At 40.7% G+C, this 27,754-nt stretch overlaps 2 protein-coding genes across 2 annotated transcripts in view; one reads left to right on the top strand and one right to left on the bottom strand.

The window, feature by feature from the left end:
• The first annotated feature begins 7,783 nt into the window (after positions 1-7,783).
• Positions 7,784-8,979, top strand: LOC114548633 (urotensin-2 receptor). The gene has a single exon (XM_028568628.1). The coding sequence runs from the start codon at positions 7,849-7,851 to the stop codon at positions 8,932-8,934; it is 1,086 nt and encodes a 361-aa protein (XP_028424429.1). The 5' UTR covers positions 7,784-7,848; the 3' UTR covers positions 8,935-8,979.
• Positions 8,980-24,121: 15,142 nt separating this feature from the next.
• The window catches only part of ogfod3 (2-oxoglutarate and iron dependent oxygenase domain containing 3), a 31,983-nt gene continuing 28,350 nt past the window's right edge, over positions 24,122-27,754 (bottom strand). Inside the window, exon 10 of the mRNA XM_028567862.1 lies at positions 24,122-25,013. Coding sequence (XP_028423663.1) covers positions 24,862-25,013 — 152 coding nt within the window. The 3' untranslated portion in view covers positions 24,122-24,861. The remainder of the gene's footprint in view (positions 25,014-27,754) is intronic.

The raw sequence follows: 27,754 nt of genomic DNA on the forward strand, positions 1-27,754 counted from the left end.
GCTTTTGCAGTTGCTGCCCAGAAATTTTGTATAGGCAGGTGGTGATGTCACGCGTGGAAGGGGGGTGTTCAGATGGGGAGGGGATGTGTCCATGTTGTGAGATGTATGTTTTGTGCTTAAAAATAAAATAGAAAAATTTTAATCAAAAAACAACAAACAGCATTACTTATCTTTTTTTTTATTCACAATTTAACAAAAAATTGAACGTACAAGATATACTCCAAAACACAACCACACCAAACAATAAAGACAAAAAAATAAAAAATAAATATATATATATAATATAATAATAATAATCCTGCGCTACCACAGTCTGTGGGTTATCCATTGTTCAATGTGAATTCATAATTTTATAGTCTTTACATAATTCAGTAATAAGGACCATGTGGATAAGAAATCACGCAGTCTTGAATGCCGTTTACTTGTAATTTCTTCAATGGGCAGCAAGTCTATTATCTGCTCCAGCCATTGATCCAATGTGGGTCCTGACTGGGAAATCCATGTAGTAAGTACACATTTTGTAGCAAAATAGGAAAACATTGTAAACACACATTTTCTTGTATAGGGAAACTTATTTTCCACATCATAATTCAACAAATATAACACAGGGCATAACTCAAATGTACAGTTCCACATATCTTGAATTGCTTTATGAATCTTCTCCCAAAAGGAATAAACAGCTTTACAATACCAAAACAAATGCATGAATGTTCCTAATTCAGTTCAACATTTCCTACACATAGGAGAATTTATATGATCAAACTTATTAAGCTTCACTGGAGTTATATAGTATTTATACAGGAATTTATAATTAGTTTTCTTAACTTTAATGTTTATAGTTAAAGGTGAGGTCAATTCTGTACACAGAGTTAGCCATTCTTTTTCACTAAACTTCCTTTTAAGCTCTAATTCCCAATTTGTTCTCAAAGAAGAGAAAGAGTTTTGGGAACTTTCAGACAAAATTCTATACAAGTGAGATATCTTACACTTAAGCGAAGTAGCAGAAATAATGAATTGTTCCAGCTCAGTGGGATAGAATCTAAGTTGTCCCTTTTTCACATAAAAATACAATGATGTGACGAACCTGCAAATATTTAAAAAAAAAATCTGTTCTAGGAATTTGATATTCTGCACAAATAGCAGTAAAAGATTTAACAGATTCAGAGTCTTCATCAAACATATCTGAAAATGTTTTCAAACCATGAAGTGACCAATTTCGAAAGTCAGTTTGCGAGAGAGCTAGAAAATCAGGATTAAATGCAAAAGGAGAGTTTTTGCTTATGTGACCTTCTGTGCTCAGATATCTATTACAGTCCTGCCAAGCTTTCAATGTGGCTTGTAAATGGGGGAACCCCTCTACATTCATCAGGGACTGCAGTTTGTTAACATAAAGTGTTGTTGTGATCTCCAGAGGATAGCATGTTAGTGATTCCAATGCTACCCAAAGAGAACTAGCTCCCAACTTCCAACTTATAATATTTCTAACTCGGCAAGCCCAGTAGTACCATAAAAAATTTGGAAGTCCTAACCCACCTTTTAAAGATGATTTTGTTAAAGTGGACAGCTTAATCCTTTGGGTCTTGTTGTTCCATATACATTTTGTTAAACATATATTAATTAACTTAAAAAAAGAAAAGGGGATATAACATGGCAACATATTAAAAGCATAAATAAACTTAGGGGGTATACTCATTTTAATAACATTAATTTTCCCAATAAGAGACATTACTTATCTTGAAACCTATTTTTGCTATGCTGGAGCGGAGTTCCCAGAATGAATGTTTAGCTGTCAAATCTGCTACATTTGAATCCATCCCATAATAATCTGGGCTGCTCTGACTGCAAAACACCAAAAACTAAACATCCTGTGAATGGCCTAGGTCTCTACTTTCTGTATATATAGTTTGATGGGGCTAGGATAATCCTAGAGGTCACAACTGATCATTTTATTCAGTGACATCAAGGGCCCTATTTTAACGATCTGAAACGCAAGTATCAAACGTGAAACGCAAGTAGCTTTGTGGGCGGATCTCGGGCGCTGTTGCTATGATACCGGCGGGATAAAGGACTCTTGCGCCCGACGCAAATCTAAAATGGGTTGGTCTGAAGTAGCTAGGTGTGGTTTGGGCGTAACGTGCAATAAACCAATCAGAGCGTCATCTCACATTCACTTTAAGAGCAGGCGCTTGTTCCATGGCGGATTGCTATTATGACGGGGGGATTTGCCTGGCGCACGCCAGCGGGAGCTGTCCGAGATGCGGGAAAGTAATAATTGCCCGTCTTGGCCGGGTGGCGATGTTGCTGCGGCCTCTCGGGCGCATCTCCTCAAGTCTGGAGAGGATTGCTACAGCCATGGAGCGTTGGCCTCCAAACGCACAACCTGCACCTGACTTTAGACTAGCGCCACTGACTTTAGACTAGGTTTTTCTTGGTCAGTGGTGGAATTGTTTTCTGAAACTGCAAAATAGCACCAAGTAACGTTTGCGCCTCCTTTTTTCGCTGAACCGCCCCTGGGAGCACATACATTCCCTAAATTACCGACGTGCGTCTGTGGAGGGAAAAGTCCGCTGTGCGTCGGGTGCTAAATAGGAATGATACATGCGTTGGTGTACAAAGGCAATTGCGCTGGGTGCAAGATAGATCCCCAAGTATCACTACAATAAAATGGCTACTATGATATAACATGATCACATATGAATACCACTAGGCTCATTGAAGAGTCTCACCTTTGCGGTCCTTCCCAATTTATACAGTTCTAAGAAGGTTTAGGGACCCCAGTAGGCAACAATATTCCACACACCGTGAAAATAACACATTTATACTGCATGAGGAAAAACATGGTTTATTAAGTAGGCATGTTTGTAAAGGGTAGACTTGGGGGTAACCATAGCACCCATTTTCATTCAAAAGATTCAGGGCTGGAGCCCCAGAAGCCACCCCCCACCCCCACTGATGAAAGCAGCGAGAGGGAACTGAAACAATAAAGTTGTGGGCCAGAGAACGAAAATAATGAGGAGACTTTCAAACGCCCAGCAGGGAATCAGAATCAGAAAGGAGTTTATTGCCACAGTAGTTACCCTGTGGTATCTGCCTTGGTGATTGGTTCATACATACACAAACAAACATAATCAAACCTAACCCTAACCCCCTAACCCAGAAACAAATAGCATACATACAAAATAGCTGTTCAGTATAAGAGAAAGGAAGGCTGAATGGGTTTGATGCAGAATGCTAAGAAATATATAATATGTGCAATGGTCAAACGTATAGTCCAGGATGAAGGTTAGTGCAAGGTGAAGTGATTAGGGATGGGGGAGGTGAGAGCAACGGCAGAGTCAGGGGATAATTTTCCATGGCTTGGTTGCTACGAGCGACCACTCTCACATGGCCCACTCTCACATGGCACTAATTCACATTTTAGTTTGATCTGTTCTACACTGTTCATGTAAAAAAAAAATTTAAAATCGCCCTTGCTAATGTTTTATATGAATAGAAATATATTCAACCCAGTCTCACGGCAGTTCGTGAAATGGTCATGTTATTTAATCTATCGATTTGTGTGTACACGGAGACGTTTATGTCGTTTTGTTCGTGGTGGTGAGCACGAAATTTGAATGTAATGTTATTTCATTGGGAAGCATATTTCGTGATCACAGCACCACTGCGGTAGGGAGTAGTATGAAAAGCCGAAAATCCGCGTAGGGAGGTTGGTCGGGGTGGTGGATGGGTCAACCAATACAGGATTTTCACCCCGGAGACCGGAGATTGTGTGGCGTTTACTTTCCCCGTTTCATTTTCCTAAACACAACCGTCCCGTTGTTGTCGCGCGTCCCCCGGAGGCCGCGGGTCGTGTCCCGGTGTGTGACTTGTCCTTTCCCCGTTCTTCTTTTCCTAAACCCAACCTCCGTATATAGATCCGTCCGTGTCCGTGTACACGAATCGATAGATTAAAAATAACGTGACCATTTCACGAACTTCCGTGAGACCGCGTTGATGTGTCGGACACGTTGTTAGGCCTCCGAGATACACGCAGTACATTTAGATGGGAAACACTGGATGTAAACATGACTGTGTTAGATCACAAGAAATCTCCACAGGGTATCTTTGAAGTCAGTTATATAACAGAAATACTGTACTTCTGGCTCATGCATATTCCATTAATTGTACACCTTTAAAACATTGTGTTAAGCGGTACACCTTCAACAATAGCCTCAACACACACACACACACACACACACACTATACATTCAAACACATATTGCGTTGTGTTTGTCACGATGTCCCTGCTTACTGCAGCTTAAACCTCTCATGTCATCAGCAGCATGTGAACGACTGGAGAGACAAAAGTGTGACGTAACACATCAGACAGGACCAGTGTGACATTTTTTTTTCTTCTTTTTCATTCACAATCTGCTTTTGTTGAGATTTCAGATTCATCTGATTCTTATTTTCTGTAAGAATCCGTCTGATCAGTGCAGAGCCACTCAAGATCAAAGGGAGAACAAGTGTCCCTGCCGTACAGAAAATCATGTCCTGTAGCATCCGATTTCATCATTTGTCTGGGAAGAGGAGTTGTGTGTGCGTAGCGTGTGTGCTCGTGCGTGTGTGTGCATGTGTGCGTGCGTGCATGCGTGCGTGTGTGCGTGTGTGTGTGTGTGTGTGTAGGAGGGAGGATGGAGAATGTGACAAGCAACTGAAAACAGACATTATAGGAAAAGACTACAGTGGGTGTCATACGGACGTTTGGGCAGTGGGTCGGTTGGGGTGGTGGATGGGTCAAACAACACAGGACTTTCACCCAGGAGACCGGGGATCGTGTCCCGCGTGTCACATTTCCTAAACCCAACCCTGCCGTTGTTCTTTTCCTAACCCCAACCGTCCCGTTCTTCTTTTCCTAACCCCAACCGTCCTGTTGTTCTTTTCCTAAACCCAACTGTCCCGTTCTTCTTTTCCTAAACCCAACTGTCCCGTTCTTCTTTTCCTAAACCCAACTGTCCCGTTCTTCTTTTCCTAAACCCAACTGTCCCGTTCTTCTTTTCCTAAACCCAACTGTCCCGTTCTTCTTTTCCTAAACCCAACTGTCCCGTTCTTCTTTTCCTAAACCCAACTGTCCCGTTCTTCTTTTCCTAAACCCAACCCTCCTGTTGTTCTTCTCCTAAACCCAACCGTCCCGTTCTTCTTTTCCTAAACCCTACATTCCCGTTCTTCTTCTCCTAAACCCAACTGTCCCGTTCTTCTTTTCCTAAACCCAACCGTCCCGTTGTTCTTTTCCTAAACCCAACCGTCCCGTTCTTCTTTTCCTAAACCCTACCGTGCCGTTGTTCTTCTCCTAAACCCAACCCTCCTGTTGTTCTTTTCCTAAACCCAACCGTCCCGTTCTTCTTTTCCTAAACCCTACCGTGCCGTTGTTCTTCTCCTAAACCCAACTGTCCCGTTCTTCTTTTCCTAAACCCAACCCTCCTGTTGTTCTTTTCCTAACCCCAACCATCCCATTCTTCTTTTCTAACCCCAACCCTCCCGTTGTTCTTTTCCTAAACCCAACCCTCCCGTTCTTCCCACGTGTCATGGAAAAGTAAGCCCACCCACGACATTTTCCTTAACCTAACTGCATTAAAAGTGACGCCAGTAGTCCCGACCAAGCGCGTTTAGATAAAGCACGTTTAGATATGACGCTAAAGGAGACTTTTACTTTTTTCAATAACAACGCCAAAGGCACCTGACCGAGCGTCCGTATTTTACGCGATGAGAGTGAGAATGTGTTGCTCATACCCACTTCGCCTTTTCCACTGCACTTTCAGTCCAACATGACCCCACTGATGTCTGTTATATTTATGGCCAGTCAGTGCTGCTCTGCCCACGAGCTGAAACAAAAACTGGGACACACACACACACACACACACACACACACACACACTCCAGCAGAGTGCCTCAGAGTCTTTTTTAGCTTTGAGGATGGATGATACGGTATTGTAGTCGGTCTTGGAGTTCAGTCACTTGTGGATGGATAAAGTTTGAGGACACCTACACTGTCTGGGAAAGATGATTGGCTCGTGATTGCTGGCTCATAACATCTTCATCGATTTAGGAAGACAAGAGGGTTCGCATGAGAGCCAACTGAAATGGGGGGAAAAAATGACAATAAAAGGACAACTTTATGAATAGTATGGGGGGACAAGGGGTGTTCTGAAATACTAAAAAAAAATGTCTGTCTGCTTCCCCGTTTTTTCAACCTTTTGATGTAGGGGTGCTTAAAATTCAGAACAAAGTAATCGTGGCAACAAATAACTATTAATAAATCTAGCATCTGTTTTTTTTTTATTATACAAAAGTGTTGTTCTTGAAGTTAAAAGACAACTGAGCTTGCTGTGCAGCAGGAGGAGAGACTTGATGAACTGACTTTCTGAGCTGAAGCTGCAGCATTAACAGATATTTTCCACACATGTAAAAACAAAGACTAATTTGAGATTTTGTTCTCGACCCAGTCTAAAATCATCTCTGCATCAAATGATAATCTTATAATTAATTTTAGGAGAACTTCCTGCAGAACAGCCACTGGACTGTTCATTACTGTCCTGATAATGGTGAACTGCAGGCTGGCCCATATGCACAAGAAAGGGCATTAATTGGATCTGTGGTACAGAATCAGGAGCTCTCATAGTGTGTGTGTGTGTGTGTGTGTGTGTGTGTGTGTGTGTGTGTGTGTGTGTGTGTGTGTGTGTGTGTGTGTGCGTGTGAGAGTGTGTGCGTGCGTGCATGTGAGAGTGCGTGCGTGCGTGCATTGAAAAGATAAATTATCTATGCTGGCAACCAATCATTCTCAATCTCTTTTACAGCGAGGAAGTTGATTCATTGGGATATACATTTTTTTTTTACATCATAAATGCAGCAAATCTGTGCATAAAAGTGACTCTGTTGCTTTAACATTTACCAAGTTCATTTTAACTGGCTTGTTCCTGCTGTGGCATCAGCCAGGCACACTCCAGTGCTTACCAAACGTTTTTTCATAATCAAGTCTCTCGCTGTCATCTCAGCCCCCCTAAAAAATATAATAATTTAATCCATTTTGGTGCTTAAAGTTAGAGTTGCAAACTTGTCTGTTAGTGACAGAGGACAAACAATTACAGGTTTAAAGGGCTAGTTACAGGTTTAATATCCTTTGTCGCTGTAGCCAATGCTTTGCACCTGTAACCCGGTCAAGGAAAGGGTTAACAGAAACATAGTTTTGGCCAATAGGAGGTGGTTGAGGTCAGAGATTATCGGCTAATGAAATTACTTATTTAGCAGGGGGTGGGGTCAACACTTTTGCATGTGCAATATCCATGTCACATTCTCCTTGGGGCTGAGCCCCCCTCAAGATCGGATCCTAGAATCGCCCCTGTCCTAAATCACAAGATCACCAAAAGCCATGAAGGAAGGACACATGACTGTACAGACAATTCTCCCATCCTAAAAAGTGACTTTTATAATTAGTACTAATAAAGTACTACGTGCAAAAAGTGCTGGTGTATTTACTGCACTTTTCTCGAGCATCTTCACCCTGTCCGCACTTTTTTTTTTATTTCTTCCATTTAAATGGAGCTGTGCCATGCGTAGCCTACAACTGAGCCCATGACACTGGCTGGATACCATTCATGTTTGATATCAGATCTTTAGTGTGTGCTACAGTGCTGACGTCAGGAGCAAAGAGCGACAGGCAGTGAGAGGAGGGAGACGGATAAGCAAGAAGACACAACCTGTGCCGGCCGATGCGCATCTTTCTGCTCCCCCCCCCTCTCCCCAAACTTCTGTCCCAGAGCGCGGAGCGAAACCAAAAAACAACCCGGAGAGGAGAGGACATCGGAGCGAGCCATGAATAACAAGACTACCCATTTAAACACGAGTCCGCAGCGGGACGGCGGCTCCGGAACTGTGGACCATGAACTCGTTATCACCTCTACTTTCGGGACGCTTCTCTCCGTCGTCTACATCGTCGGAGTGTCGGGGAATGTGTACACGCTGGTGGTGATGTGTCACTCGATCCGCTTCGCCACGTCCATGTACATCTCCATCATTAACCTGGCGCTGGCGGACCTGCTCTACCTCTCCACCATCCCCTTCGTGGTGTCCACCTACTTCCTAAAGGACTGGTACTTCGGGGACGTGGGCTGCCGCATCCTGCTCAGCCTGGACCTCCTCACCATGCACGCGAGCATCTTCACCCTGACCGTCATGTGCACGGAGCGCTACCTGGCCGTCACCAAGCCGCTGGACACGGTCAGACGCTCCAAGAGTTACCGCAAAGCCCTGGCGTGGGGCGTGTGGCTGCTCTCCCTGGTCCTCACCGTGCCCATGATGGTCATGGTCGCGCAGACCACCGAGAACGGGCCCGATGGGGGTGTAAAGAGGATGTGCGCACCCACCTGGTCGCCCCTGGCTTATAAAGTGTACGTGACAGTCCTGTTTGGCACCAGCATCATGGCACCGGGGCTCATTATCGGATACCTGTATGTCAAGTTGGCCCGCACTTATTTAGAGTCCCAGCGCAACTCTGTGATCAGCAGCAGAGGCGGCAAGCGCTCGCCAAAGCATAAAGTGCTGATCATGATCTTCACCATCGTGCTGGTGTTCTGGGCGTGCTTTCTGCCCTTCTGGATCTGGCAGCTGCTGCCTCTGTACCACACCAAGCCCCTGAGCCTGACGTCGCAAACGCGCACCTGCATCAACTACCTGGTGGCGAGCCTTACGTACAGCAACAGCTGCATCAACCCGTTCCTGTACACGCTGCTGACCAAGAACTACAGGGAGTACCTGAAGAACAGGCACAGGAGCTTCTACAGGTACACGTCCAAGTTTAAGCAGCGGCCGCCCAGCCTCTACTCGTGGGGGAAGTCCGCGTCCTCCAGCAATCACTTTGAGTTCAACTCCGAGACGCTGGTCATGGGGACACTGAAGTGACTTGTGAATCACGTGGAAGAGAGGAGAGGGAGCTTTTGGAACCGCAGTAGGTAGGTGATATAACCTGGTAGACCGGTGCGACACCCATGCGTAAACATTGCGCACTGGTGACCAAACTTACAGCCAGTGGTGGAAGAAGTGTTCAGATCCTTTACTTAGGTAAAAAAGTATTAATACCACACTGTAAAATCACCAGGAAACATGTACTTTTAAAGTACTAAAAGTAAGAGTACTCAATGCAGAAAAATCCTCACATTTTAGAAACAGGAAACGATCCAAACAGTTGTGTCAATCAATTAAGTGTTTAACCCTTGTGCTGTCTTCCCGTCAACCTTTTTTTTTTTTAAAGTTTGTTTTTGCTTTTAAAGTTTGAAATTGTAAATTTTTTTCTTCTAAACATTTTCAGCGCTTATTTCTACATCCCATATTTTCTGATGAAATTTCCTTTTTTTTAAAGGGTCAATTTGACCCGAAGTCAACACAAGGTTAATGGTCTAATCATTTCAGCTGGACTTGTAGGTCTATATATTGTTGGGTAGTTACATTTTTAATAAAACATCATCATTTGTAAACTAAATGTGCTTTTGTGTGCAAAAGATCTTAATTTAGTATCTAGTAACTAAAGCTGTCAGATGAATGTAGTAGTTTCTCTCTGAAATGTAGCAGAGTAGGAGTACAAAGTAGCATGAAAGGAAAGGCTCAAGTAAAGTACAAGTACCTCACATTTGTACTTAAGTACAGTACTTGAGTAAATGTACTTAGTTACATTCCACCACTGCTCACAGACTTCATACTTTCTCCCAGTTCTTTTTTTTCTGTATGGATTATTTACAAGCAACACTGCTCTCTGGTCCTTAATATAATCCTTTCTAGTCAGAGGAAAACTGACTGGTGTTCTCATCCGTGCCCGGCTGCTTTCGGCCGAAGTAAGCCCCACTGAGCCCCATTAGCACTCTGACACTTCTCTCCGCTGCACTCCTTCACCTCCACGCTCTCAGACGAGGAACTGATTCACTGTTGGGTAAAAAGGTCTCAGTGCTCATTACAGAAGCTAAAACCTGTGTGTTAAAGATAGATGTGATCTAAAGAGCAGGCTTGTTACAGCTTAGTTTGGGGTTTTCTTTCAAATAGAACAACGTAGCACTGTATACATGTTATTTCTGCAGTTAGATAAAGGAGTATAGGATTGTCAACGAGAAAACATATAATAATAGTTTATGTTCTGTTAAGGCAAGAAATGTTGGGTTTTCCATACACTGGCCAATTATAAGATTTTGGGGCTTTTTTCTTTCGTAACATGTCTTCTTTCAGACTATTAGAAAACATCCAAACTCTACATTTACGTGTTTCTTCTCCTCAAATTTGTCAATTTGCGTCTGTAGATTTCAGTGACAACAACTGTTCAACAACTATTCAGAGGCCGTTTTCTCCAAATGAGTTTTTTCTCAGACTGTGAGCCAGACATCTTCCCTTCAGCAGTCTGAAGCTTTTTACAGAGGCCTTTGTTCGTATGCCATTCACAGCCTGATTTATACAACATTTTGTTCATGAAAACAAAACAAAAAATTTCATGGCTTTTGACAGTATCTTCTGATTTATGGAGTGATGAAAAGAGATCTCTAAAAAGCCTTTGACTCTATTATGTCAGAAAAATTAAACAATCATTTGAACCTGGTTTTATCCAATGTTAAAACTTCTGTTAGGAAATGTATGCAAATTATTAATATAATAATGCTTCATTTGTATATTTAAACAACATTTGAGAAAACTTAGTCGGCTAAATGTAAGTAATAAACTGGGGAAGTTTGATGGTGGTGTATTCTAGTTAAAACGTTTACCCTATTCACCTGCAGTGCCTTTACATGAACATGGCCACACTGTTGGGGAGCCTGGGAGCAAAAAAAGTGCTGTTGGGCCCTTACTGATCCCCACTACTGACCTGGAAGGGCAGGCAACTGTCCAGGGGCCCAAGACAGCCTCAGATTGTCTGTTGGTAATTATTTTGTGATTTGATTTGGTAATATGCTAGTCTGGCTATCACCAGACCAAGCTCAATCTTTTAAGATTGAACGTTAGTCTGGGGAGTCTGCTTTGTATTTTCTACTGCACAATAGGCGTGATCAACGGGCATAGTTCAAATGACTCTCAATTGGATAGTCCTTCAACCAATCAGACCAACGATCCGGGGGACGTACTTTGCAGAGCAACGGCGGGGTTTGAGCTGAGCTCCGTTCTTTTGGTCACCAGCGGGGGTTGGTTGGTAAATTAGGATTTTACCAAAGCCGGTCGGTAGTAAGGCAAACACATCCTTCTTTTGTAGGAAAGTTTCTGTTCCGTTTTCAGAGAAAAGTCGCCTTTGAAATCTTTTAAAACAGCAGCGACAGCGGCATCAACGGGTTGCTGCGCTTCGGTGGCCGGCTTGTTGAATGTAAACAAAAAGCTGTTTGGTCGCTTCTCTATCGTCATCGTGTTAAACCAGCCAATAGCGCGGCAGGTGGATAAGCCAGTTTGTGATTGGTCCCCGCAGATTTGTAACGGAAGCAGGATAGAAAAACGTACAGATTTCCAGCCTGAGCTGCAGGGAGAAATCAAATCACCAGCAGATCAGACTGGGTTTACCCAGTCTAGTAATACGCACCACAAAAGCCCAATTCCAAACTTAAATGGTAAATGCCCTCATGTGGCTCTTCCATTATCTTAAGGCCCAGTCTCATAAGGGGGACATTTCCTAAACTAATTTAATACCTTTAATTGGTTGTTAATATTTTGCTCCCATTTTCCATGTTCTTAAACAAATTAGTGTTTTATTAAATTATGTAAGGATTAATGTCCTCCGCTAAGTGTCAGGCAGTTCACGCCTCGCCGTCGTCCATTAATACCTGACAATGGACACCTCGAAGGCATTAACCCGCTTATACCATGTTTTTTTAAACCATTATCTCATATTTGAATGCGTTTTAAAATCAGCTTCCCTGGTTACGGCTGAGGGTTTGACTAATACCTGGAATAATCATTCCCATCCCATTAGGTTCTTATGCAATGCAAACGTTCACTGCTCCAGTAAATAGGACGAATAGCGAATTAATTTAGAACGGTAAACAGTCACTGGAACTCCTTTAGTAGGTGTCCTATAACACTTTTTTATGCACACATTGCAGCCAATCAGAATCGAGTATTCAACCAGACCATGGTAAAACACAAAATACATGACGTTCAGCATAACAGTACAGTCGCGGCCCACATCGCAAGGGGCCCAGTGTGTTAATCTGGCCTTGACTGCCCTTTTTTTAAAAAGTGCATATTCCCTAACACCTAGTTACCATTAACCCAGCATTAGTCATAACCGGGTAATTAATAATTTGATTAAACACAATTGTATTAGTAATATGCATGACGGGACTGCTCCTGTGGCCTGTGGGTTGAGGCTCTGATCATGACACGCAATGTCAACAGTTTGAGATCGGCAAGGACCTTTGCTGCATGTCATCTCTGCTCTGTAAAGTCTCTAATAAAGCTATTAAATGCGCCAAAAATACTTTAAGAATAAACACGCATCATGAAAGCATAAGACAAACTTGCAAAATAAAAAAGCTCTTAAAACTAGGTTTGGACACAGGACCCCTATAGACATTTAGTTGTCGAATTTGAGTTTGAAAAGTGCCCTAACACATTTTCATTTAATTTTATTTCATTTGTTTAACAGCATATACAAAACATTAACAGAGGAACATTAATAGAAACAGAATATGCAAGGAGGACAAAAACTGTGTCAATGGTCTCGCCAAGTTTTGCTAAAAAGAAAAAAAAAATTAACAAACCAAAAAATTATTTAAAAAAAATGCTAATAATAATAATTTTTCCCATTAAAAAAGGAATCAAATTATTATCAAAACCAATTCAAGGGCCCCTCAGTGTCTGGGGCCCCGGGGCAATTGACTACTCTGCCTGGCTGATAATCCATCCTGCAAGAAGTTTACTTTTTATACAGCATCACATCACTCATTAAAGCTCAAAACAATCTACAGTATGTCCATAGGGGTCACTTGCTGAGTAAAGCCAGATGGGTGTTTTTTGCTTTGTGGCTGATTTCATTTTTCTAAGAGGAAATGATTTGAGCCCACATCTGGACCTCAAAGGCGTTCTCTGGCAGGAGAAGAAAACAAAACCTCCACCTGCATGGCCAATCACTTAAATTGAATTTGCACGCATCTTCCCATAGAGGCAAACACCCTTCCATGTACTGCGAGAAAACTCAGTGCCAAGCACTCCTACGGCTGGGATGGGGCGCTACTAACTAGGCTTTGTGCGCTCTGCTAACGAGACGACAACAGTGGCCTACTTACCTCAGAGAGGATGATAACACTTATACAGCGTTGGAACTTAACAATCATTAGCGTTGTGTTTATGTGCTCGTCACAATTTCTTTTGATTCAATAATAGATCACATGATTTTGCTCAACATCCAAAGAGACTTAAGAAGTACAGAGAGAAGAAGTGTCGGTCTCTTCTGTTCCTTTATGCAGGTATCTTAATGAGTGAGTCATAAATGTACCTCATGTTTTATGGAGAGTTCATAACTCTTTAATTAGGATGGCTCCTAGCGCTCCTCTTTTACTTTAATCTGATTTATTAGAGTCTTCTCAGCTTGCACGGCCATCTGCTGTAAAGAACTCTGTCCTCTTTAGACTCACCAGGCAAAACAAACTGTGTGCATTGACCCAATCACAATTTGTTTGTTTACAATAACTTCCGGGTAGAAACCCGGCACTGAGCAAACCAGGGCGAGGAACAACAGCATATACTCTCGTCTCATTCATCCAAAATGCACGTTTGATGCTTTCATGTGCCAACACTTTCACTAACATTAGCTTGGAGTGTGATGATTAGCGGAAGATAGTGGACCCAAATGCAGGGAGAGGCAGGCAAGCAGGAAGGAGATGGTTTGAGCTCGAGGATTTATTTGAACAGAAAACGGCAGTACAGAGACTGGAAAAGAACACGGAAAAACCCTGAGGGAAAACTTACAAAATCACGCAGGGAGAAATAACAGAAACAACAGCAACATGCTATAACACACCAAAAACAATATTCTGATCTATAACACCTTGCGGCGCACACCGATATGCACTCTATTCGGTATGTATACGGACCTGCGTTACCTTATGCGGTCCTGCACGAGCCTCACGCTCCTCCCAAGGTCATCCCATATTTGTCCTAATAAGGACCATGTTAATCAATCAATGAATATTCCAGCCTTGAAAGGAGCCCTTGATCACCAGTCACGAAACGGAAAAATGGGGAAAAGACATTGATTGTGAGATCGATGTGCTCCTAACAGAGGTAGAACATTGAAACAAAATCCTGTTTGGAAGCCTTAACCCTTGTGTGGTGTTCATATTTTTGTTACACCGCCTTAATACTTCACACATTTAGCTCAATTACCAATCATTTATTGTTCGTATTTGCCATTTACCCCTGTGAGATTACATTTGATGTTGGGTGGCTGTGGCTCAGTGGTAGAGCGGTTGCCCGTCAATTGGAAGGTTGGTGGTTCAATCCCTGCCCCTGCAGTCCCGTGTCAAAGTGTCTTTGGGGCAAGACACTGAACCTTGAGTTGAGTTGTGTGAATGTTTATCTGATGAGCAGGTGGCACCTTGTACGGCACCCTTGGCCACAGTGTGTGAATGGTTCCCGTACTATGTAAAAGCATGTTGAGTAGTCGTTAAGAATAGAAAAGTGCTATATAAAAACTGTCCATTTACTTGAACATTTTTCGTTTTTTGTGAGAAAACAAGGAAATTCAATTATTAAAATGGTAAAAAATAGAAACAAGATTTTTGATCATTATTAGTGCTTATTTCTTAGAACTTAATCAAAACAGGTGAAAGTGCTTGAAATGTAAAAATTTTGTAACTTTGTGTGGGAATAGCAGGTGCAGAAAGACAACATTCCCGCAAACAGACACCTACAATCAGACACGCCCACATAAAGACGCACAGACGCGGGCGCGTGTTTTCTCATTACCTCGTGGTAATGAGAAAACAAGGAACAGGTGCTACAACAGGTGAAACACATTAGGAGAGGGAGAGTAATCAAAAAGGGCGGGAAAACACAGGAAGTAAAACCAGATAAGACAAGACAGAAAACCAGACTTTCACAATAAAACAGGAAACAGAAAAACAAACCGGAATATACAATACAAACAAGACAGAAATAGAACAGAATACAAGGCACAATACCAAAACCATAACATGGAGAGCTTAATTAACAGCCAAATTAGCAGTCAGTCCAACCGGCGCAGACACGTTTCTGTTTGTAACGTTAGATTTGGTTAATTAAAGACGGTAGCAGAGCAACATAGAACAAACCATAGGTCAGACCTCCGTGTTTAACTATATATCTTTAAATGTTACAGTTACGGCTGAAAATGACAACAGAAATAAACAACTTTGCCGATTTCACATATCTCCGCAATTCAAATCAACGGCCAGTTGTCTACCCGGAAGTGACTGTTGAATTGGTCTATACAGAGAGATGGATGGTGAAATTTTGCATGTCTGGATAGTTTCTAAGTTCCTCAAACACACTCTGAGAGAAAAACACATTCTTATTGTCAGGTTTCTTATGGTGATGAATGCTATCTGAATGAGATCTAGAGCCATAACATTTTAAACTAATGTCCCAGTTGGGATTGCACACTATAGCACACTTTGACTGTGTTTCGACTTTTGTGTATTTGCACGTCAAATGTCACAAGCTCATGCATACATTCATTGCAGCCAATCCCTTGCCAAACATTGTCACAGAGTTAGCGTGGTTGTGGAAAAATGGCCTCTGCTTCTTTTTTCTTCTCTTCTCTCCACATAGTCTGACAACTCTTTGCAGCATTCTCTATGCTAATTCTGGATACTGGCCTGTGGGGGACTTATCAGCTTATGGCTGTATACATTCCAGATTCATGAGAAATCTAGGAGGAATTTGTTGTTTTTTTTTTTTTTTCTGAGCCTGCAAAATATGTTCATCCCTGAGCTGGATAGAGGCATTAGACCCAAATTAGACAAACTTTATTATTCTTAATATGCAGCATAAAGAAGTAGCCAGCACTTTATCATCATAACAAACAGTTATTAATAAAAAAAAAAAACATCTAATGGATCGTAAATTTAAAACAATAAACATGTTATTGCTCTAAAAAGATGAGGGTACGTCAGATATAAGATGTATCCTCTGCCAAATTCATCAAAACTAGACTCATGTGCAATAATTGATGCCTTTTCGAGCTACAATAATAGATATTATTTGGCAACCTGGGGGCAGCATAACAAGTTGTAAATATAGCATTGATATATTATCACCTTCAGGGTTATTATAGTAAACTAAAATGAAAATAAGCCGTGAAAATTATTAAAGTAAACTGAAACTAAATAAAAACTAAAATTTTCAAGGAAAACTAAAACTGAACTGAAATTATATTGCATGAATAAAAATAAAAATAACGCATTAGTTTTTTTTTTTTTTTGTTGGAAACTGAACATAGTTGACATTGACATTGCAGGAGACGGCGCAGTGCCGCAGTCACTTCACATCGGACACTTAATTAATTAATTACCTCTGTTTTGGTCTCCACCAACTCTGAAATATGAAATATCTGGCGCTTTAGCAGCTAAATGTTTCTCTTCACTATGGTCTGTCCACTGTTTGGTGCTGGGCAGGTAGTGTACAGTGTGTTTTTAGAGATATTTTGCTGATAACAGCTGTTTTAAGAGACAAACTGATGAGAGCGGTGAGACTGAAACAAAAAATATAAAACCATATAAAACCACTCATTAACATAACCAATTTCCATTTACACCTCTTAAAGGTCCCATGGCATGAAAATGTCACTTTATGAGGTTTTTTAACATTAATATGTGTTTCCCCCAGCCTGCCTATGAACCCCCAGTGGCTAGAAATGGCGATAGGTGTAAACCGAGCCCAGGGTATCCTGCTCTGCCTTTGAGAAAATGAAAGCTCAGATGGGCCGATCTTGAATCTTCTCCTTATGAGGTCATAAGGAGCAAGGTTACCTCCCCTTTCTCTGCTTTGCCCGCCCAGAGAATTTGGCCTGCCCATGATAAAGAGAGAGACATCATGGCTTACAAACAAGGAAAGTGGCAGTTGGTCAAGGCCCCCCCCCCGCCTCTCCTCCTCAATAGCATTTAAAGCTACAGACAGAAATGGCAATTTCGGGAAAAAGACTTCAGATACAGTATTAGGGGACCACTAAGGCCTATATAAAAGCATCCAAAAAGCAGCATGTCTTAGGACCTTTAATGTTTGTATCAAAACAGATGTCTGTTTAATGTAGTCTCTTAGCCCAAGCTGAGCTAATTTAGGAAACATAGTGGGAGTGTCACTTTAAAGGTCCCATTTTGTAAAAAGTGAGATTCCCATGTCTTTATAGATTATAAAGCAGGTCATGAGAACCATGCCACATATACAGCTTGTGGTTTGGAAGGACAGAGAAGTGTCAAAATACACTTATTTTTTTTAAATTAAAAATCATATATTACTTTTGGAGACATTTGGAAGTGAAAATGATATTCACGCTGTCTGATGTGACCTTTAAATGACAGAACACGATACCAGCGTATGTCATCTCCTCGGGCTTTGTTAAATCCAATCAGAGGAGTCTGTCATATCACCTTCATTGGACAGAGACTTTTCATCTTTACAGGTAATAATGCTTTTGTGCTTTGAGATCCTAGTTATAAATAATTAATCAAGCCTTGACTCTGCGCATGACCTTAATCTAAAGCTGTGTAGGTGTTTGAGCATGTGATTTGAATTACAATCAGCTGTGATATTCGCTATTAAATACATGATAAAATGTGGGTCTAAGAAAATAATTTTCTCACCAAGAATTTGAAAAGTATCCTTACTGTTTTAGGTTTGATTAAGGCCATAGTCTTTGATAAACGGTATTTCTAGCATTGGTTACCAAACTTTTTCATTTCAAGGACCATTTAACTGACACAAATTAGACACACCCTCATTTAACAAGATGTTGCCCAAAAAAGAAAAAGGGCGTCACATTTCAAGAAAAAAAAAGTAATATTTCAACAACAAAATCGTAATATTTCAAGAAAAACTTTATATTTCAGGAAAAAAAAATTGAAATATTTCCCATCTGATAGGATTTTTGCTTTATTACAGAAAGTGTATGAAACCGGTGAACAAAAGAGTCATACATTCTGTCGTTGTGTTACTTATGGATGGAATTATAGTGAAAATATCGGCCAATATATCAGAATATCGGATATAAACGTGTAACAAAACATAAACAGATTTCCGATTAGTTATTTGTAGTCATTTATGAGTCCTCACTAAAATAATATAAAGTTTGTTTTATTGTCACAACAGAACAGAGGAACATCAAAATATATTAAAGTTCTGATAAATGTATAAAACTACAAACTTAAGATATGACACTTAAAGGGTTAAACACAAGTGTTGCCAACAGTGACGGTGTAGAGGGCCCTCTAGTGGACAAACTATGCAACGGCAACACTCATAACATGGTTGAAGGGTGTTTCGTCCGTTTTTTTTTATATATATTCATTTATCGGCCATTATAAATGCTTATAAAAGTTTGGAAAATGCCTAATATTGGCCGATAATATCGGCCCACCGATGTATCGGCCGGGTTCTATAGATTATAGATATATAGATTTTATTGCTGTCATGTGCAGTTCTATCTTATTATTTATTATTTTCCGTTAGAATGACATCTGGACATTAGAGCCAAGCTGGGAGTGAACCATCCAGCTCCAGTGGCTTACAGCTGTGTGTGAACTGCTTCTGCTGGCAGACAAAGTTTCATTAAATGAGGATTAGTCAAGTCATGGTCCGACTCCTCACTTGGCCTGGTGGATGATGGTACATATTGGGTCAGTTTGCACAAGCCAATGAAAATAATGGTGGTAATCAGACACACAGACACTGTGCAATTTACACAGCTCATGTCATGATAGAAGGCTTTGTAAGTGAGACATTGTATCATGAGTCCATTATTTGTTCAGATTACTTTAAGAATGCCACAATTGATGCTGTATCGTTGCTTATGGCTGCTGTAGAAGCTTGGTAATCATAAAGTAAGGTTTTAAAAGTTCAAGCACACTGACTTAACTGTACATTCAGTTTACATGCTAATAAAGGCTCCCATTACACTGATCTCTCTAGACTTAAGTGTCATACATGGATCTGGAGTTAATGGACTGTTTTTATTTAAGACCATGCTAAAGCAATACATGTACAATTAACTGTTCATGAAACCCCTTCCTCAAACAATGATTGTCCAATCCTAGCTTAGCAACCGTAACCAGTCACAACAGGCTTGTGAAGCTTCGGAATTCTCCACGTTGGCGAGGTGTGGTAAGAGAGATACTCTGTAAGAGATTGGAGGGTGGTGTCTTTTACAAAAACACAAGAGCAGAAGTGTAAGGAGCAAATTAAATCATGTTCATCTGCTCTAATACCGTTAGTCGGCTAACTACTGAAAGTAGTAATACAGTGTTACTTTCCGGGCCAAACTGTAGCATATCATTAGCTTACTACATGTTGTGGGTTTAGATGTTACGTTAGTAAAAAAAAAGCCATGATGACAATGCACATGTAATATTTCCCACCTCCAAGTTTAGGGCAAGGAGGAGTTAAGGTGTGTACAATTAATTTGTATCAATTACTATTCTAGACTCTAAAATTAGTGAACTGCCGTTTTGAAGGCTTGAGTTTGGTAATTGCCATTTTGCAACAAGATTTGACCATTTTTTACTATAGGTAGGAACTGGGGAGGTTGACCAAGCCAGTGTTGTTTATGGTTGCAATGGCGCTGAGCTAATTATATGCTAAATGGGAAAAATTCAGATTTTCAACCCTTCTAAAGGGGAGATTTACCGGCTGGTAAATGCTGACCTCTGGGTACTGCCGCCATCTATCTGCATGTATACACCAGGAAAAAAAAAGCTCTCAATTTCCCCTTAAGTTACTAGCTTATGCTAGCAAAAGCTAGCCACCTTGGTTGGCAGAATGTAAACAAGACATTTGCAGGCAACCAAATGTTCTAATTAACTTTGATGAAGTGAAAACACACATCAAGTTCAAGACTAAAACACGGACAGCACCAAAAAAACAAGTTCACGTCTATTTAAATGTACACAGTGCCATGGTTAGTATTGCTAAGCCTTTGTCCTAATTGACAGGTTGGCGTGTAAACGCCCTAAAGCATCCCCTGCTTTATCGCTAATAAAAAACTTGTGTGCAATGTCATTCCCAGCTCCGACTTCCAAGTTAAATGGAATGCAGCAATAGAGGGGGAGGGGGCATTTTTCAATAACTTGTGATTGCTGAGATTGATTTTTAGCTCTGAAGCACTGAAGACTTTATTTAAGGTTATGGGGTCAACACAATTTTCTTGATTGTCTGAAAATGTACACACTTCTGTAACAAAACCCGCTGACTAATCTTGACAGCATTGAAGAGGTGGTAAACAAAGAGGGTAAAAGATGTCCATTGAGGTTTAGACCTTCAAAGAATCCTCTAACCTGTTTAATCAATATGTCACTAGCGATGTACAACATGGTTGTGTGCCTATATTGACCAGAGCATTTACTTTGAAGATTAAAGGAGATAAAGGAGAATAATGGAATTAAAACTATGCACCAACTCCAGGTTTCTGCCCATTACCTGAGTAGATTAAAAACTTTGAACGAGGTGCTAAAACACATGAGGCGTGAATAACGTTGTCACATTGACGTTCACCATTTTACCGTAATATGTCCAGCACCATTTAAGAAAACCTGGCATTCCTCCCACAAAGTCCACCTCCACATGTAGGACTATCATTATGCTTCTCTCAACACTAATGAAGGAATGCAATAAGGTCCCTCAGGAGCTGAAAAGAGCAATATTGTGCTATAGACACAGTAGCTGTCAATTGCAGTTTTGCACGCTTTGTTCACCCCGAGTCCACGTAAATGTAGGAATTATGTTACAAACACAGCAAGGAAGTGGTCCACCAGCGTGTTTGATCCTTAACTGCAAATCAAATTTGGTGTCAGTGTACAGGTACAGTACAGGCCAAAAGTTTGGACACACCTTCTCATTCAATGCGTTTCCTTTTTATTTTCATGACTATTTACATCGTAGATTTAATCAAGGCATCAAAACTATGAATGAACACATATGGAATTATGTACTTAACAAAAAAGTGTGAAATAACTGAAAACATGTCTTATATTTTAGATTCTTCAAAGTAGCCACCCTTTGCTTTTTTATTAATAAAAGGGATAAAAATTCCACTAATTAACCCTGACAAAGCACACCTGTGAAGTGAAAACCATTTCAGGTGACTACCTCATGAAGCTCATTGAGAGAACACCAAGGGTTTGCAGAGTTATCAAAAAAAGCAAAGGGTGGCTACTTTGAAGAATCTAAAATATAAGACATGTTTTCAGTTATTTCACACTTTTTTATTAAGTACATAATTTCATATGTGTTCATTCATAGTTTTAACGCCTTCAGTGAGAATCTACGATGCAAATAGTCATGAAAATAAAGGAATCGCATTGAATGAGAAGGTGTGTCCAAACTATTGGCCTGTACTGTATATCAAGTCTGCATTTATTTTTGTCAGTGTTACATTAGTATTGTGTGCAACAATGAGTCAAGTCACTGTGTATGTGAAACATACTAAGATGGGAGACACTAATCTCAATTCATTAAGCTAGCTAACCAGACCATGTTCTTCCTCAGACTGCTCTGACAGATGAACATCCCCCCCGAAAGTTCACACCTAGTTCTATAAAGCCACATTAAGTGTCCTCACCTTCTCCATAACTGCATGATACCCTGCATCCTATGCTCACCCCAAACCATAGACTGTAAAATAGTATGTGGGTTATGGATGTAGCAGTGACGTCACCCATTGGTTTGTGGAGTGCTGTTTTAAAGCCTCAAGTTTGGCAATTTGGGTGTCGACATCTTGGTTTTTGGAATCCAGACGTGACAATTTCTGACGAGAAGGTGGAGCTGGGGAGGATGAAGCTGCCAAGACAGTTTTGTTAATGGTTGCAATGGTGCTGCGCTAAGCTAAATGCTAAAGGAGGGAAACTTGCCAATTTCCAATTTAATCGCTAGTAAACGTGGACCTCCGGGTACTGGCGGCATTCATCTGCATGTACTGCAGTGCACAGAAAATCAGCAAACTTTCCCCTTAAGTTACCACCAGTTAAGGTTAACGGTAGCTTACTAGCTTGCTAGCCTTTTTTTAATTCTGAAGTGGAGGTACTGCTGCAAGAAGTTAGCAAAAAGCAAGACATATTTAGTAGCGTCAGCAGTGGATACAAAGCAGCAAATAAAACCAACGCATGGAATGCAATTACTCATGCAGTGAATGCTGTGTCTGGAGAAGGGCGCAGAACTGATGAAGTATATAAGCCTAGCACATTTACACATACACACTACACAATTCAAAGTGCTTTACAAATGAGCAGAAGTGTAAGTGTAGTGTGTATTTATTGAAGCAAACAAATATGTGTAAAATAATGAAAATTAGTTACAAAATCATAAAGGAGAGAAATATTAAAGTTTTAAATAAGAACGGACGAAAACGGTATGTCAGCTCTCAATTGTGCGTAAGGCCGCCTGCACACTGCCTGCGTGGCGTGAGCGTGGCGTTTTCCGTTGCGTGTCAGTTGCGTGCCGTTTTCTATGTCTTTGCACACCAGAAACGTGTCTGTGAACAGTTGATTTAGTTTAGTTAGGATTACTGGAAAATGGCTGTACGTATGTCATGAAAAGTAATCCACTTCCCATGCAACAAGAGCAGATAATACAGAAAATTGTGGAACTGGAACCTAAACCGCTGCTGAAATTTGACATTCATGCCATTTCATTTGAAATTCATATGGTACCCCCCAATAACAACAAACTTATCTGATAACCAGATGATCAAAATCGTACTTGGAAATTGCCATTGTCTAAAATCAAATAAACAATGATTAACATTCACCCCATTAACATTCAGTAGCAATCAATAGAGGTATACACAGGAACTATATTGGTAAATGTAATGAAAAGTATTCATCTCGTAACAAGGTATCGAAAAAAAGTATTGCTTAGGAACCGGTACCGAAGTCACCGTATTGGTATCAACGATACCCAGCCCTACTTACATTTCTCTTAATGTACAGGTTAACCGACTAAGAAACATTGTATTAATTAGTGAGCTGTAGAAGTGCGAGTGTATTTTTTAAAACTTTGAACAGAGCCAAGTTAGCGGTTTTCGTTTTCTTTCCAGTCTATATGCTAAGCTTCAATTCAATGCACGGACATGAAAGCGGTAATAATATTCACATGTCAATCTCGGTAAGAAAGTAAGCTTATTCCTAGGGCTGGGTATCGTTCAGAATCTTTCAATCTGGTGCCAGTTTCGATACCGATTCCTAACGCTACTTTTTTCGATACCATACGTTTTAAAATCCATTTCAACATCAACAAAAATACATTAAACACAAAGCTTTTATTTTCCACCTTAATTGTGAATCAAAACAAAATTCTGGTAAAACTGCTCACTCAGAGTAACATTAATAAAAGTGCCTTGCAAGCTCAGCCTGTCAGTCAGTCACCAGGGCAGAGAAACCACCGTTGTGACTGCTTGTAAGAGGAAGTGTAACGTCAACAGCACCGCGACTGTGACTTCAACAAAACTGCAGACAGTTTACTCTGTCCGCACATCTGTCTGTGTGTGTGTGTGTGTGTGTGTGTGTGTGTGTGTGTGTGTGTGTGTGTGTGTGTGTGTGTGTGTGTCGGAGCTCCGCTCTGTGTCAATATGCAGAGAGGACAGATAAGCTTGCGCTTACGCGCTCAGGCGCTTACGCGCTCAGGCGCTTTTGGAACCGAAATTTGGCACCGAAAGATGAAGAATTTTTCGATACTCATAGGATTGGAGTATTTTTTTCCGATACCATAAAAGTATCGACGTTCGGTACCCAGCCCTACTTATTCCCCAAACTGTTGAATTGTTCATTCAGGTATACAAAGGAAAGATATTGGTAAACGTAATTAAAAGTATTCATCTTGCAACTGAAGCGATGGAAAATAGATAGAATGAAAGCTTTGTGTGATAAAAATGAGGCCAAGAGACGAGTACTTTTCAAGTTGTGTCCGTATTTTATTTCAAACCACCCTCATCGGCCTCACATTGAAGTAAATGGTAACATACTAGAAAGAGCAACCGCTCCTGGTCAAGGAGAGAGTTCTTCTTAGAAGATAACACCTCCTGGGTCACAGGTGGGGGGCCGAGTATGAGTGGGGATTTTGTGACCAAAGCTTGATTCGGTAGGTGACTCACCAGATGTTTATCTCTTCTTCGAAGAATTGACATTTCTCCTTAAAATGAACAACACACACACACACACCGCGAGACACAATCCCACTTTAGGGTCTTTGACACCGTTTCAGATGAGAGGCAAACACTGCTCGAGCCGTGTCCCAAATAATCGAGAGGAATTGATTGTGGAAATGTGTGGGGTGAACAAAAATGCCTAATTCTAGCAATTACGATGAGAGAGAGAAAAAAAAAATGCTGTAGAAAATTGGATAAAAACACCAAGGTCAGTAACAAAGTAAGAGATAAGAAAACACCTCTGCAGAAGAGAGGGTGAACGCGTGTGCTTTTTTTGGTAGCACAATCAGTGAGAGGGCAGCAAGTCAATATATATATATATATATATATAAAAAGAAGAAAAACACAGATATTGACCGTGCAGCTACAAGATACCAATGTTATGAGTAAAATCTCACTTCTTCCTTCCCTTCCTTTCTTTCTTGTCTGTCCCCTCTGATCCCCCTTTTTGCAGGGCTTGTCCAAGCCAGTGAGCAGCGCCTTCACCCGTGGGTGCCTCCGGGAATGGCGGGGTCAGCGATGGCGTGCGCAGGGTCGCAGGTGAAGGACACGGTGATGGCGTAGCGAGTCCCCCACGTCACCTTCTCCACGCGGTGGAGGTTCTCCGTGCCAGAAGAGAAGAAAGAGACTCGGCCTGGGCAAGGAGGGAATGAGACAGACTTTTTTTTTTTAGGGGAGAGAATTAATGGAATAGCTCAACATTTCGGGGAATCGGTCTAAGAGATTCTTTATCAATATTATGTACCTAGCAAGGTATAAAGACTGGAAGCAGGGGAAACGGCTAGCTTGTTAAAAAAAAATACACCTCTACAGCCCACTCATTTACACAACGCATTTCTTTTTAAGAAATAAGTCGACAGTTTGGGATTATATATATATATATATATATATATATATATATATATATATATATATATATATATATATATATATATATATATATATATATACACACATACATATATATATACACATATATATATATATATATACACACACAGTACTTACTCGATTTCTTTCCGAAAGTGAGATGAATATTGATAATCAATCCCAAGTCTGTGAGTCAAGTACGGAGTCTGAGTCAGGGCGTGGTTAGCCTAGCTTAGCAATAAGGCTGGAGGCAGGGGGAAACAGCTAGCTTGGCTCGGCCAAACAACACCTCTAAAGCTGACTTATTAGCATGTATCTTTTTGTTCAGCCAATACACTGAACAAACATTATATTTATGTTATTCAAAGTTATTATATGAGGAACTAATTAGCTCATGTAGGGGGTTATGGTAAGCTGGGCTAATTGTTTCCCCTTTCCTCCAGTCTTTATGGTAAGCTAGGCTAAACATGTCCTGACTTGAGCTAAACTGCGGTTGTCATTTCCCCTAAAATCCCAAATTGTCACGCTTACATTTCTCTTCATGTATGGGTTAAACGACAAAGACACATCGTATTAATTAGTGAGCTTACAAGTCTTTTTTTTTTTTTTTTTGGAAAAAGCTAGCTGTTTCCCTTTTTCCGGTCTATATGCTGAGCTCTGCATTCAATGCACAGACATGAAAGCGGTAATAATGCCCTCATCTCAATCTTGGAAAGAAAGTAAATAAGCGTATTCCCCAAAATGTCGAATTGTTGAATCAAAGTATTTGACTTGTGGAACAGAAGGAAATTTGATGATAGGAGGGGACACAAAAAGACCAAAAAAAATAAAAGCTGAAACCCTGAGGAGATGAAGGACACACTTAATTTTCTTTTCAAGGATTGTATTTTAGCAAACACTGCAATGCATTGTCTGATTTAAAACATTTGTAAAACTTTTTTTTTTTTCTTGTACCAACACAGTGTGTGAGTTTGGAGAGGTTTCCTCTGGGTAAATTCTCTTTAGGCTTTGCTTCACTGGGCCAACGAATGAGCTATTGCCATTTAACAGCCACTCTGGTTCTTTCTAAACACAACCTCGTCTGTCTTAGATAGACATTTGCATTAAATTGCGTAGCTAGTCTGCAGTTGTGGCCCATAATTAAGATATTTACATTTAAAAAGTTTTCAGACTTGTTTTGTTACAAAACTTCCAGTTTATTCGCCTTTTGAAGGGTCCATCTTATTATGTGAATATGAATAAATTGGAATCGTTGTGCCCCAATTAGTTTTCTCTGTTTTCCCTCTTGTGTGTGTGTGTGTTTGTGTGTTCTTGTTTAACTATATTCGTGGGGTCCAAAAACCGGGAATACAGCATATTTGTGGGGTCCGGAGAGCTTTGTGGTCCCAAAATGCTGGACCCCACAACATTAAAAGGCTGTTTGAGGGTTAGGATTTGGGTTAGATATAGGTTATGGTTAGGGTAAGGGTTAAGGTTAGGCATTTAGTTGTGATGGTTAAGGTTAGGGTAAGGGGCTAGGGAATGCATTGTGCATAATTTCCAATGACAGGTCCCCACAAAGATAGTGCCACGCACTGTGTGTGTGTGTGTGTGTGTGTGTGTGTGTGTGTGTGTGTGTGTGTGTGTGTGTTTCTGAGGATAAATCCCCTTGGCAGGGCACTAGCTGAGGACGTCAAGGGAAATCAGTGCTTATAGTTAAACAATGGAATGTACACTGAAAACCCAAAGAATGGGAAATAAAAAGATAGAGAATGAATCCACAAAAAAAAAAAAAAAAAAAAGTGTGAGCAGCATGACAATAAGTGGCAGTCTGCTTGTTTGATGTTTTTGAAAAGAAGGGCATTTTCAAATGCTCAAATTAGCCACACAGCTTTAGATAACTGCACAATGAAATAATCTTTGAAAAATAATTCCGTGCACTTGTGAAAATAAACGTTCCCAGTGTTTACTGTGAAGGGGCCGAACACATTCAGTACAGTCAGCAGAGCAGATTAGTGGCAACGCAACGTTAGAGTTATCTCAAGACACTTTACAGACAGTCGGTCTAGACCACACTCTATAATTTACAAAGACCCAACAATTTTACCACGAGCAAGCATTTGGGGTAACCGTGCTTTTAGGCAGAAACCTCGCACAGACCCAGGCTCTTTGTGATGTATCGCTGCCGGTTTGAACACAGACACTGATACAGATATAGAGAAATATGATTCATAATTATAGCGGTTGGAATGATGAACAGTGGTAGTTATAGTAACAATAAAGATAGTGGAACTATGACTAGAAATAGTAGTTGTAGCAGTTCAGGGCATAGTAGAGCATAGCAGGGCATAGCAGGGCATTGCAGAGCGTAGTAGGGCACAGCAGGACGTTGTTCCTGTTCATGATCATGTTCCACTGACTGGATGTTACCTGCTTAATTGTCATGAAGGATATCCAAAGTTAATTAAAACAGGTCAAATCTAATATACATTCTTTTATTTATCTATTTCAAATTCTATGAGCTTC

The sequence above is a fragment of the Perca flavescens genome, chromosome 21 (genome assembly GCF_004354835.1).
Source record: "Perca flavescens isolate YP-PL-M2 chromosome 21, PFLA_1.0, whole genome shotgun sequence".
NCBI lineage: Eukaryota > Metazoa > Chordata > Actinopteri > Perciformes > Percidae > Perca > Perca flavescens.

Bases quoted from the DNA above. Each gene is read 5' to 3' on its own strand.
- LOC114548633 (XM_028568628.1), top strand. From the start codon at position 7,849: ATGAATAACAAGACTACCCATTTAAACACGAGTCCGCAGCGGGACGGC.